This window comes from Melospiza georgiana, chromosome 7 (genome assembly GCF_028018845.1).
Source record: "Melospiza georgiana isolate bMelGeo1 chromosome 7, bMelGeo1.pri, whole genome shotgun sequence".
NCBI lineage: Eukaryota > Metazoa > Chordata > Aves > Passeriformes > Passerellidae > Melospiza > Melospiza georgiana.
The window spans coordinates 40810947-40823159 of record NC_080436.1 but is presented as its reverse complement, the minus strand read 5'-3'; the positions used below and the strand labels follow the sequence as shown (position 1 = coordinate 40823159).

At 36.9% G+C, this 12213-nt stretch overlaps 1 protein-coding gene across 7 annotated transcripts in view; it reads left to right on the top strand.

The window, feature by feature from the left end:
* Window positions 1–12213, top strand: part of BAZ2B (bromodomain adjacent to zinc finger domain 2B) — a 110876-nt gene that overhangs the window by 61202 nt on the left and 37461 nt on the right. For 5 of the 7 annotated variants that reach the window (XM_058027643.1, XM_058027639.1, XM_058027642.1 and 2 more), the window contains exons 5-11: window positions 40–249; window positions 899–1297; window positions 3512–4118; window positions 5232–5528; window positions 7108–7168; window positions 7701–7809; window positions 8066–8167. In XM_058027643.1, coding sequence (XP_057883626.1) covers window positions 40–249; window positions 899–1297; window positions 3512–4118; window positions 5232–5528; window positions 7108–7168; window positions 7701–7809; window positions 8066–8167 — 1785 coding nt within the window. The remainder of the gene's footprint in view (window positions 1–39; window positions 250–898; window positions 1298–3511; window positions 4119–5231; window positions 5529–7107; window positions 7169–7700; window positions 7810–8065; window positions 8168–12213) is intronic. The other 2 variants (XM_058027646.1, XM_058027645.1) reach the window with 1 other exon arrangement.

The window sequence follows — 12213 nt, the reverse complement described above, 5'->3', positions numbered from 1 at the left end:
AAAATGGAAGCATTAACAGTGAATTCATCTTCCCGGTAGAAGCCCAGAAAAAAAGCAGTGGAAAGCTCGAGTAACAGCGACAGTGATTCGGGCTCCTCTTCAGACACCTCAAGTGAAGGTGTAAGTAGTAGTGACTCTGAGGACCTAGAGGAGGATGAAGAGGAGGAGGAGGAAGACCAGAGTGCTGAAGAGAGTGAAGATGATGAATCTGATTCTGAAAATGAAGCACATCACAAAAGCAAGAACAAGGTATAGCACCTCACTGTCCTGTCCACAGTCTTGTTGCTAGAAGCTGTTTGTGACAAGTTGACCTGCTCATGTCTGTGAGCAAATAGTCAACAATTATTTACCTGCACATTAATAAATGCTAAGAATATCATTTTAGGTTTGCTTCAGCATTTTCTGTTTGTGGGTTTTTTTGGTTCTTTTGTGTGCTTGCATGTCTTTGTATTGCTGTTCTTTACAGGGATTTTACCATTGGTAGACTTATTTTTGTTATGAAGTAGGCAATACAAAGAAATTAAGTACTGTGTGGAGGTAGTGAATTGAAAAAATATCATTGTGGATATTGCTTTGGCAGTTACTTTTTTCCTAGTAGAATGCCTGCCTTTCCCTAGTAGTAGAACAGCAAGATTGGAATCTTTGGTATTCTATTAGGTTTACAAACACATTTAAGAACAACCATGGTTTAATACTTGTTCTCTAGTAAACATTGTTGTAACATGCTGAAAGTATCTGGGTGAAAAAACTGAAAATGAACAGTAAATATATTACTGATTTAAAAGTTACTATTCATCCTCTGCCAAGACTAGTGTAATTGTTTCAGTGAGATATGTTTAGCCTTTTTAAAAGGATCTTTAACTTATGTAATGAACACTCAAAAATAAATATTTTGCAGGTGCTAATGCATAGTGGTGTAACAGATGCGAAAACCGATGGACAGAAGTCACAGGACAAGTCTCAAGAAAAAAGAACACACCAGCAGATACCTCTTGTGTCTGATTCCCAGACTCACTCATCATTCCAGTCCCAGCAGAAGCAGCCTCAGGTTTTGTCACAGCAGCTTCCGTTTATTTTTCAAAGCTCTCAGGCAAAGGAGGAATCTGTGAACAAACACACAAGTGTAATACAGTCTACGGGATTGGTTCCTAATGTGAAACCTTTGTCTTTGGTACATGAAGCCAAAAAGGAGACCTATTTAAAACTCATAGTTCCTTCCCCTGATCTACTCAAAGCAGGGAATAAAAATACCTCTGAAGAATCTATCACTTCGACCAGCGATGTTAGATCTAAACGGGTGAGTGAAGTTTTTGATTATTTGCAACCTGTGTCATCTACTTAAAAAGGCATAACATTGTGCCATCAAACTCTTTTAAATATAGTGTATTAAAATTATAAGTATATATATTTTCATAATCATGGGAGTTTGTGTTTTTAGAGTTGATCTGGATTTCTGAATGGTGTAAATGAACTAGATTGTTTGGGTCATGCATCTCTTAAGAACAATGTGCACCTGAAATCAGTAAGAATAAGAATAATAAGAAAACTGTAAATATCAAAATAAGTAAATTGTGTGGTCTGGATATTTTTCCTATGCTTCTGTGTTCAGTGAAAATACTTATTTAATACTTCACCTATCTAGTATGTAAGCATGACTTCACTTTTTTTCAAGTTCGATAGTTTCAAGTCAAAGCAATTGAAATCACCTATTTTAACCATGATTTTAAACAAAGAAGCTGAAACCCATCAAAAAAAACCAAACATGCTCGTTGTAATGTTGAGTTTTGTTTGCTCTTTAAAGACAGGTGTTTATGCCCTGATAGCTGTAGAAACTCAGTATGGCCATTTCAATAGTTTTTTTAGAATCAAAGAGTGGCCTGGATTGGAAGAAACCTTAAAGCTGTTACCCTGTCCCACCCCTGCCATGGCAGGGACCCCTCCCACTGTCCCAGGTGCTCCCTGCCCTGTCCAGCCTGGCCTTGGGCACTGCCAGGGATGCAGGGGCAGCCACAGCTGCTCTGGGCACCTGTGCCAGGGCCTGCCCACCCTCCCTTCAGTTTATCTTCCTTTTACTGGTCAGGACTGTACCATAAGTTTATGTCTGTCTTAACAGTTCTGTGGCTTCTAGAATTTTTAAATCCTCAGTTTATTTATTTTTTAATAGTAATTAAGGTGACTGCTGATGAATTTTCTGTTTAGTGAGATTTTAATGGGGATTCGAAGAGAATAAAAATCTGTCATTTTACAAACATCGAGGCTCAGGATACATACAAAAATAAATATATTAAAAATACATTTACAGAGGCAACTCTCATTATTATTTTTTTTTTTCAAATTTTGTTTTAAACTAGTAGTATTCAGGAGTAGTAAACTCAATTCTGATGCACAGCTAACCCACAGACCCTCAGTGGGAACTGAAACATCCTTAATTTTTATTGCTAGACTAGAAGATAAAAACTGTTTTTCCTTTCCAATTTCTTGTTACTACATAAAATTCAAGTAAGCTTGTCACTTACCAGGAGTGGCTAATTAAATTATAATTATGATAACATACACCTTTGCTATTGAAAGAGGCTTCTGCTTTCACGTTTGAGTCTGTAGCTGGTGATAAATCACACATTTAGTAGTTTGATTTCTCTAAAACTTTTACTGGAGGTATACACTCTGTGAATATTTATTTTAGAGATCTTCATAATTTCTTATTCAGTTTTAAATGTTAGTAACTAGTATGGTCTTTGACTTAATTTTTAAAAATCGTTTTTAAACTGTACCATCTTTATTCCTTTTAATTGTGTTTTCTTTTGAAGATGATGTGAGGGTTTTTTTTCTTTAGAAGAGTCTTTAGACTAAAGACACTGTAAACTTTACATGCATTTCTGAGCTATTACTAAATTTTACATGAATAATTTCAAGTGCTACTCTTTCAGTTAAACAGTTAACATATCACAGCATTTCTGAGTAGTACCTTTTCCCTCATTCTTTTAAAGAAATTTTTTCTATACCAAGAGTCCTCAGTTGGTTTTCTAGTATTGTGGCCATTAGTGTGTTTTATTTAGCTAGGGCTTTAAAGTGAACAAATTGTTAAAGATAACTGTGTGTTCACTAATGGGATTTTTATACACTGAATTAAGTTATAAGAAGAGGTTTTCCTGTGTTGATACACAAGAGTAGTATCTTTCTAAAAATGACCTTTTCCAGAATGTTTAATACCTTTATGAAAGTCTCTGTCTAGAGCATTGTAGCAGGTGAGAAAACTTCCCTCAATAATTTGAATCAACTTCATCTTGAGTTCGTCTTTCTCTACTTGATTTACATTGAGAAAATCATGCAAGACGTGTGTAACCAGTAGTTAACTCATCTCTTCTGATGTACCTAGTCTAGTATCTGCATTTGGCTTTCTAAAAATGGCTTAGCAGATGTTTAAAATTTCGTAGAACTTACCTGTCAGAATACCAAAGAAAGCCAAACAAACACTTCCACATTTTATTCCTCTATCTTCTTATTTCTTTAGGAACAATACAAGCAGACATTCCCAGCACAGCTAAAGAAACAGGAATCGTCAAAGAGCCTGAAGAAGGTTATCGCAGCTTTGTCAAGCCCCAAACCAACATCTAGTTCACCAGCTCATCAAAAACTCACATCCTTGGAAAACAACCATTCTAACCCATTCCTGACAAATGCACTTTTAGGTAATCACCAACCCAATGGAGTTATTCAGAGCGTCATCCAGGAGGCTCCTCTTGCACTCACTACGAAACCGAAACCCCAGACCAAGATCAATGAAAGTGTAGCCATTTCTAGTAGTGCCCCCTTTTCTTTGCCAATAAACTTGAGTGCATGTGGGAAAAAGCCAACTGGTAACCGTACAGCTGTTATGCCCTCTACCTCTCCTGTGTTACCTGGTTCAGGAAAGGATAAAGCAGTCAGCAATAATGCAGTAAATGCAGTAAAACCACAACACCGCCTTCATTCTGCAAAGCTGGTGGTGGAGCAGTTCAGAGGGGTAGACTCAGATGCCCCCAGCAGTAAAGACTCTGACGACTCAAATGATGATGACGACGATGATGAAGATGAAGATGAGGATGATGAAGAAGATGATTCTGATGATAGCCAATCAGGTGGTTTAACCTTTTTAATAGGAAAAGCAGAAACTTAATTTTTTTGCATTTTGAAAACATGCATTTCCCACCATATTTTAAAATAGGGGCCAGAAATACTGGGCCAGCACGGCCCCCACAGTGCCCTACGCCTATTGTTGAAATTAGCACATGTCCCCATTCTCCATTGTGTCATGTCCAAAAATCATGTTTGGGGTGTTCAGATACTTGGTCAGGTGTCCTGGGGAGGTGGCTCCTTAGTCTTTTGGAAAGGCTGTCAGAGGCATGCCTTCCACATTAGTCACCCAGCCTGCAGCTTGATGTGACAAAGTGCTTAGGAAGGGATTGACATTAAGGCTGATTGATGGTTGATGATCCTGGCAATCCAGAGACCAGCTGCAAAACAGGTTTCCTAGCCAGAGAGGGACTAAACAAGGGCTTTTGTCAAGAGTGGCAAGAAAAGCATGTTTCTATGCCTCATTCAGGAGCACAGTAGTCCTTGAGCAAGTAATTGGACAGTTTTAAGGGCTGCAGACCAGGCTATGCAATTTGGACTGACAAGGCCTGTTTTAAAGAGTTGACTGTATTCACAGTCACTGCTTTGTCTTTTGTGCTGATATCCCTTGTGTCCAGCCTCCACCTTCATCATTCTCTTCCCCCTCTCATCCAACCTCTACTAATCTTTTTATCTCAGGATTGTATCTCACCTTTAGTTCATTACTCTCTGACACCTTTCAGCCCGTATCCAGTTCTGTTGTTTTCTTCCTCTTCATGATGGATTTAATGCCTGTGAAATGCCCTTCCTGGGGTAATGTCCAGCTGCTGCCAGTCTAACAGAAGGATTTTCTGTAGCTCATTCTGGGGCAAACAGTCTTGAGATACTGCAGCTTCTGTCACTCATCTGTTTCCATTCAGAAGAACAATGTATTATTGTGCAGAATTACTTAGTACTGTCATATTTGTAGTAACTTTAAAGCTTAGATAGTTAATTAGAAGCTCATATTTTTACTCAAGGGATGTTATTAAAAAAGCATGTATAATAAGAGAAAAGACTACACAAGTGTTAGGACTTTAACGTACTTGCTAATAGCTTCCAAGTCATAATGTGCCTTTTGCCACACTTTCTTTAAACAGAGTCTGACAGTAATTCTGAGTCAGATACAGAAGGGTCTGAGGAAGAAGATGATGAGGATGACAAAGACCAAGATGAATCAGATACTGACACTGAGGGAGAAAAGGCCCCGCTGAAACTGAATAAAAGTGCATCCTCTGTGAAGAGCTCTTCCATCGGTCTTACAGCTCATTCTGCCCCACTTAATCTCCAAGTAGCCAAGACATCGAGCTCGGCACCAGCTGCCTTGTGTCCTGAGTCCCAGCCTGCAGTGTTCCTCGGGACAGGGGCCTCCACCCTCACGCCAAGTACACACTGTGGTATCTCACTGTCTTCTCTTATCCTACTACCATGCGATAGCTAAGGTCCATGTGTGGTGAAAGTAGTTGCAAAAATAGTCCAGGTGCTGGTTTTTACCCTTAGAACAGCGATTCCCTGAACTCTAGGGAAGTGGCAGAGTCACCCTCACTTGAGGTTTTCAGATGCTGGTTGGTCAGGGTGCAAGTTAATCTTGGCAAAGCTTCCTTTCCAAGGAGGGCTGGAGCAGGTGTCTTTTGATGTCCCTTCTGACTTAGGCTGTTGGGTGACTCTGTGATCTTTTCATGGGTGTTTGCAGCAGTCATTAAGATCTGTCAGCCAAATTGCAAGTTCTCCGGACTAGAACATTACACGTAGATGAGGACATTTTAACTTGTGTAATTATTTAGAGGACATAGAATTAAATATCCAGATTTGATATTTATTACATTAAAACTCTTAAGTCTTTGGAATTTTCCATTTTATTTTAAACTAGTTATTCTTCTGATTCTGAACGTTCTGGTTTATGTTCTGAATCTTCAGTTTTTGTCCCTCAACGAAATTTGTAACCATATTTTGTTAGAGCATAATTTTCTAGTAAGTCTTCCAAAATTCTCATTAGAATTTATGGATTATGCACAAGGATTTTTTTTTTAGAAGTTCATGGGAAGTACATTTAGCATTTGCCTGATATTATATAGTTCTTACAATCCATCATTTGGTGACAATTTGTAAGATTTAGAAATTACTATGGCTACAGTAAAGAATGCATTTTTGAAAGTCACATTTCTTATTTGTGTGGTAACAATGATATTAAGTCCCATATTTCCTACTTTGAATTAGAGACTTGCTGTTTATTAACATGGGTGTAAGCAGATTTTTTTAAATGGGGACATGTGTTTATGAATAGCTTTTTATATTTGGATTCAGTGGAATAGGAGCTTCACTCCATGTCATATATGAGCACTGCCTTCCTGAGAACTTGGTCTGTGTGCATAATTCACGTCCTGTGGCTGGCTGAGAGCCTAAGGAAAGCCTTTCACACTAAAAAAACCCCACATTTGGCAGTTGTCTCTGGGATGCTATTGATTCAGTTGCTTGACAAGCACCAAACAAAACATCTGTTTGAACTGGGGAAAGCTGAAGTAGTTCTGAAAATTTTCTGCTTTGACATTTGACTGCAGTCTATAGGCAGTGCTCTAGGAAGACTAAACCTATTAGAATATGGATCTTTAAAGTAAAGTGTGTTTTTATTTGCATATTCTTCACTGAAAAAAAAATTTATATTAACTTGTCTAGAAAAACAGGCATGCAAGGAATTAAACTAACAATATTTGAGAACACTAAACAGGACAAGCTGATAGGTATGGGATAGTTAAATTTTCTATTTACAGTTTCAGAGGATGAGGTTACAGGAACTTAGAGGAAAATGTATTTCAGAAGAACACTTCCATTAGTTTTCTTGGTACTTGAGGTACATAATGGCGAGAATGGAAAAACAGTTCTCTTTTGTTTTTGGGGATAGAAACATAAAAAGTACATTTTAGGAACATGTTTTCTTTTGTAAGCTCTGTTAGGTATTAATCAATGATTCTGTTTTAGGTATTTCAAAAAGACGAAGAGTAGCAGATGAACGGGAGCTGCGTGTTCCTCTTGATTATGGGTACGTTATGTATGTACCTGACTTTCCTTAGAGGGACATAATGCCTTCAAAAATCCATTGGTAAAGAGATGAGTTTAAAAAATTTTGAGGCTGAATACTAAGGAAAGGGCTTCAGCAGTTTAGATTTGTGACTCCCAGTGACTGTGAATCTCTTTAAAAAGTGTCAGCGTATTTCATATGTTAATTTTTGTGCATTAAATTTACTCTTTTGCAAATGACCCGTCTCTTAGCTGTTTTGCTTTGGAAATTAATCCTAATGATCTGAGCCGACATAGACTCCAAATAAATCCCTAAAGTATAGTTCTAAGCTGTTTAAAATCTGGTAATATGTAAGTCACTTGATATAAATACATTCATATATTTAGTTAGTTTGGACAGTCTACATGATAAAATTTTCTGGTTTGGTGTGTTTGATTTATGATACTCTAGTCACATTTTCCTCTTCCTTTTTTTGTAGAATTCTTGAATTGACACAAATTACTTGTTTTTTAAAAAGTGTATTGTTGTATGCAACTATTTCATATTACTCTAGCTGGCAAAGAGAAACCCGAATAAGAAACTTTGGTGGTCGTCTTCAAGGAGAAGTAGCATATTTTGCACCTTGTGGAAAGAAGCTGAGACAGTATCCTGAAGTAGTAAAGGTACATTAACTTTTTAACGTCTGTGTTCTAATGTTAGTAAGCATGCTTGCAGTTAAAATATTTCTCTCCAATAGAGGTACTTATTTTCTGTGATGTGAGGTGTAATGTAACTCAGTCTGTTACTGATTTGATGTCTTATAAATGCGTATCCCTTTGAGAGAACATGCAAAACATTACAGTCACAAAGTTAGCTGTGCATCAAAGCTGGGTTGTAATTATTTACAAGCTGAAGTGGAAAAATATGTGATTTTTTCAGTATCTCAGCAGAAATGGAATAATGGATATCTCAAGGGACAATTTCAGCTTCAGTGCAAAAATAGGAGTGGGTGACTTCTATGAAGCCAGAGATGGACCGCAGGTATCCACTTTTTAAAAAGTAAAGTTTTTGATCCAAGGAGCATTAACTTAAGTTTAGGTAAAGTAATTTTTGCTACGATCTGAAGCATTACCTGTTTTTAGCTAAATATTTCTAAAAGCTGCACGTGTTCTTAACAGCAGTTAGATTGAGACATGGAGAGCTTGATCCTGGGCTGTGTTGAGAACCACATTCAGTGACTTTGCCCAGAGGGTGCTTTAATGATCAGCTCTGAGCCTGGCTTGGTCTAGTTTGAAAACTCAGAGCTGCGTATTTTATCTTAGCATTCAGGTATTTCTGAATTAAGACTTTGTTTCTTCTTTTATTGTATACAGCCTTGTATCAATAGTAATTTATGTGTAGATGTTAAATCCCACTCTGTTAGTGTGTTCATAATATATGTATGTTTGTATGTGTGTGTTTATATATATGTGTAAATTACATATTTATATACAAGTGTCTCCTGTATCAAGAATACTCTGTGCATCCTAAAGCATGACACTTTTACAGAGGGGGATGCAAAACTATACCAGTTATGCCGTGCAGTGGTATAACTGTTGAACGGTGTGTAGATAAACCATACCAGGATAAGTAAAACTAAAATTTTAAGGAAATTGTTACTGTGTTTGTGCCTGCTGTGTTACTGTATTTTGGCCATGTTGCCATTTCTTCAGGATGTGCATGAAATTTTTTTTATTTTTCTCAGTGAAGGTGTTTGCTTCTTTAAGGTGTAAGTGTTCTGAACATATTACTAGCTCTCAACAGTCTTGAGTTCAGGTTTGAGTTAAGCCTGATGTTCTTGTAATGTCTTGTAGAAGTATGTAATGTTAGTGTGAAATGAAATTGAATGTCTTTAATGAAAGCTTTAAAGACTGAATTAATGGTAAGGAGCTACTTCTAGGTGGGCTTCCTGGTTTACAGGCTAAAACATTCCTAAACTTGCTTCATGTTTGGTCTTCAACAGTTACAAGTTCCCGTAGTTATGAACTTCATTATGTACCTGCACGTCTTGACTGAAATAATTCATTTTACTGTGATGCACTGTAATGGCAGGGTATCTGCTCTCTTTTTGCCCTGTTCTATTTTCCTTGTTTGTTACCTGTATAACTTCATTAGTCTTGTCCCCTTCTTTAGTTATATCTGTCTTCTCCCTTTAATTGATTTGCAGTTTGCCCTGTGATTTATAAAACTTGAGAATGAAGGCAGTGTGAGGGGAAGATTTCTACAGGCAAGACTGGCAATGTGAACATTAGTTTTGCTTACACATCATCATGAGCTTTGTACTGATGTGGTTTTTGATAGGTTCCATTGAGACTTGGGTAGACAGAGGAGAAGTTTTCTTATTACAAAAAGAGACTCTGGGCAGCTTTGTCAAATGTGCTAAGATGTGTTTACATTTTATGTGTGAATGATGAGTTACAAAACAATGGAGCTACACTCAGGGTGATAATATTGCTTAGTGAAACAGTATGTGGCACTGATACTTTATAAAAAGAGCTTGCACCCTCTTTACCAAAGTTTTTTGAATCATCCAGATTCAAAATAATATATGATAATCATATCCTCATGGATGTCTGGAGGTAATTCGAGAAGTTTTTATTTCTGCTTTTGTGGTAATTTCAATTATTCTGTATAGCCTTTCGTGATTATTCTTCCCTTCCTTTGTTATACATTTCTGTCATCTTTTGGGACATGCAACATGTTCTGGGCTGATTTTCACACAGCTCTAAGATGAAACAAGATGTGAAAAAATTATCTTAAGGCTAAATCAGTATTATTAAAGATTTACCTATAGCAAGGCAAAAGTACGAGGATTTCATTCTTCTGTTGGTGCCTGTGTTTCTTTCTTGTGGTATGCAAACCACCAAATATTATGGGTTATTCAAAGCAGTGTTTGAATACTGTAACAGAAGCATATCTGGCAGAAGTGGGCCACAAAGGAGTAGGATTAGAAGAATTATTGAAGGTTGGCAAATGTGAAAATTCAGTGACTGGACTTGGAAGCTTTAAACTGCTGTAATTTAGAAAGTTTGGTATGGATGTGGTTTGGGGTGATGGAATAAACATGGGTCCTCATGAATTTAAGTAATACGTATAGGATGTTTGTCCTATTCTGAGTTCTGCAATTCAGTTTGGAAAGCAGTGTTGTTAACTTTTCCCCACAAATCTAATCTGAAATTTAAGTGGGTTTTTGCTTCTTGCAAAGTGCCTGTGTTTTTGGTCATTAGCTTGATTAAAGGGATTTGAACTTGATTCTGCTTTCATGCATAGTTGTCTGGAGTCTTTTTGGCAAATGTCCTGATGGCAGCACAGTATTGTGGTACATGGGTAGATGCTTGAAGGTGAGAAATTGAATAAAGTTATTATTTTTATTAGTTTGAACAACACACCACAACATTTCACAGTGTTATTCCCCTTTTTTCTCTAATATTTGAATAGCAAAGCTTCAATTTTATGGAAGCCTGTGATTCTCCTATGTTAGGGCACAACCCCTGTATTTCATCTTTGAAATGTCAAAACCCCAGAGTTTTTGTACATTTTTTAAATAGAACATTCTGACTGTACATTCTTTTAATAGAAATGTATTCTGGGTTAGATTTTAAAAATTGTTTGAGCACAAAATATAGATGGTCAATCAACTCTTGCTTAACCCTTTATGGCTTTGTTCTGGGCTGTTTTTGTCTTGTCCTCTCATAAACTTGTGAAAAGTTGTGCATCCACAATGGCCTTTGACAGGGCAATAAACTTTCTTCTCCCGTCCCTTGAAGCGCCTGCTCCTTTTGCTTACTGAGCCATTGCTCACTTCATTTGATGGCCTCTAGTTTCTCTTTTAGGTGGCATTAGGAAAATGTAATAACCAACATGGTCTCTGGTACTAATGATCTGGTACACCTCTTACTTTTTTGTGATGCTTATTAATTATTGTTAGTATCATTAACTGCAGAAAATACAAATACAGGGCAAAAGCAATCTCCATTGCCATTCTAAGGTACTTTTTGAACTATGGCTGCTTCTCCTGCTCTTCTTTGATTTCTGTTTTGCCTCCCTTGGCATGTACATTTTATGAGATTAGGTTTTCTAGGTTGGAAGTTGGTGTAGCTCGTAAGTACAAGTATTAAATCTACCTCAATAAACTGAACCCGTGAGAAACTGCAATTCAACTACGAGGCAGAGAAATAAAAGTTACTCTTTAGTACTCTTCAAGATAGTAAGGGAATTAACTTCTAGTCAAGTGGTAGAGGTGAATATTTTGGGTTAAAGTCCTTAGGGGTGATGCATGATGATGTGGTACACATTAATGATGTGGTCTTGGTTCTGAACAGTGCATTTTCAGAACGTAATTAATAACAAAGCCCTTTGGAATGTGTGCAAACCAAATGTGACTTGTACTTTGGGGATGATCTTAACTGGGAATGATTCAGACTTTAGATAAGTATCTTTGCAGATACTGATAACTCCTTTGAAATCTGAATGTCTCATTAACAAACTGCCATTTCTTTTGCTGAAGTTATGCAAAACCTTTGTAATTGTGAAAAATGAGCAGAAATAATTAAAAGACAAATTAAAAGAAAAAGCAGAAATAATTTATGTTGTGATACAGTAAATTGGATTTTAGGGTTTATGTACATATAAGTGTGAAAACTAAAGCACTCTGAATATATTTCTTCTGAACTGGTAACTTAAAAAACTCATTAAATACCAACTTTTCTTCTTGCTCTGGGCAGACATTTTCAAAGTTTTTTACAAACCTTGCCTTTTTAAGGCAAGATATAAAGAAGTCCTAAAGGATGCTTAGCTTGCAGATTTTCACCGCATTTGTCAAAAGCTTGGGGAAATGGTAAAAGAGGTTAAAATTTTGAAATACTGTTGTTCAATTAAACAGGCTTACCTAGACGGTACATATTTTCTGCTCAGTAGACACAATAAACTCTAGTTTTAGTGGCCAGTTAAATAAAGCTATTCCTTTGTGAGAATTAACTTGGATATTTTTATCAAGAAAGTATTTTAGAATCTGCTTTTGTGATGCCTCAAAATACTGCAGGGCATGC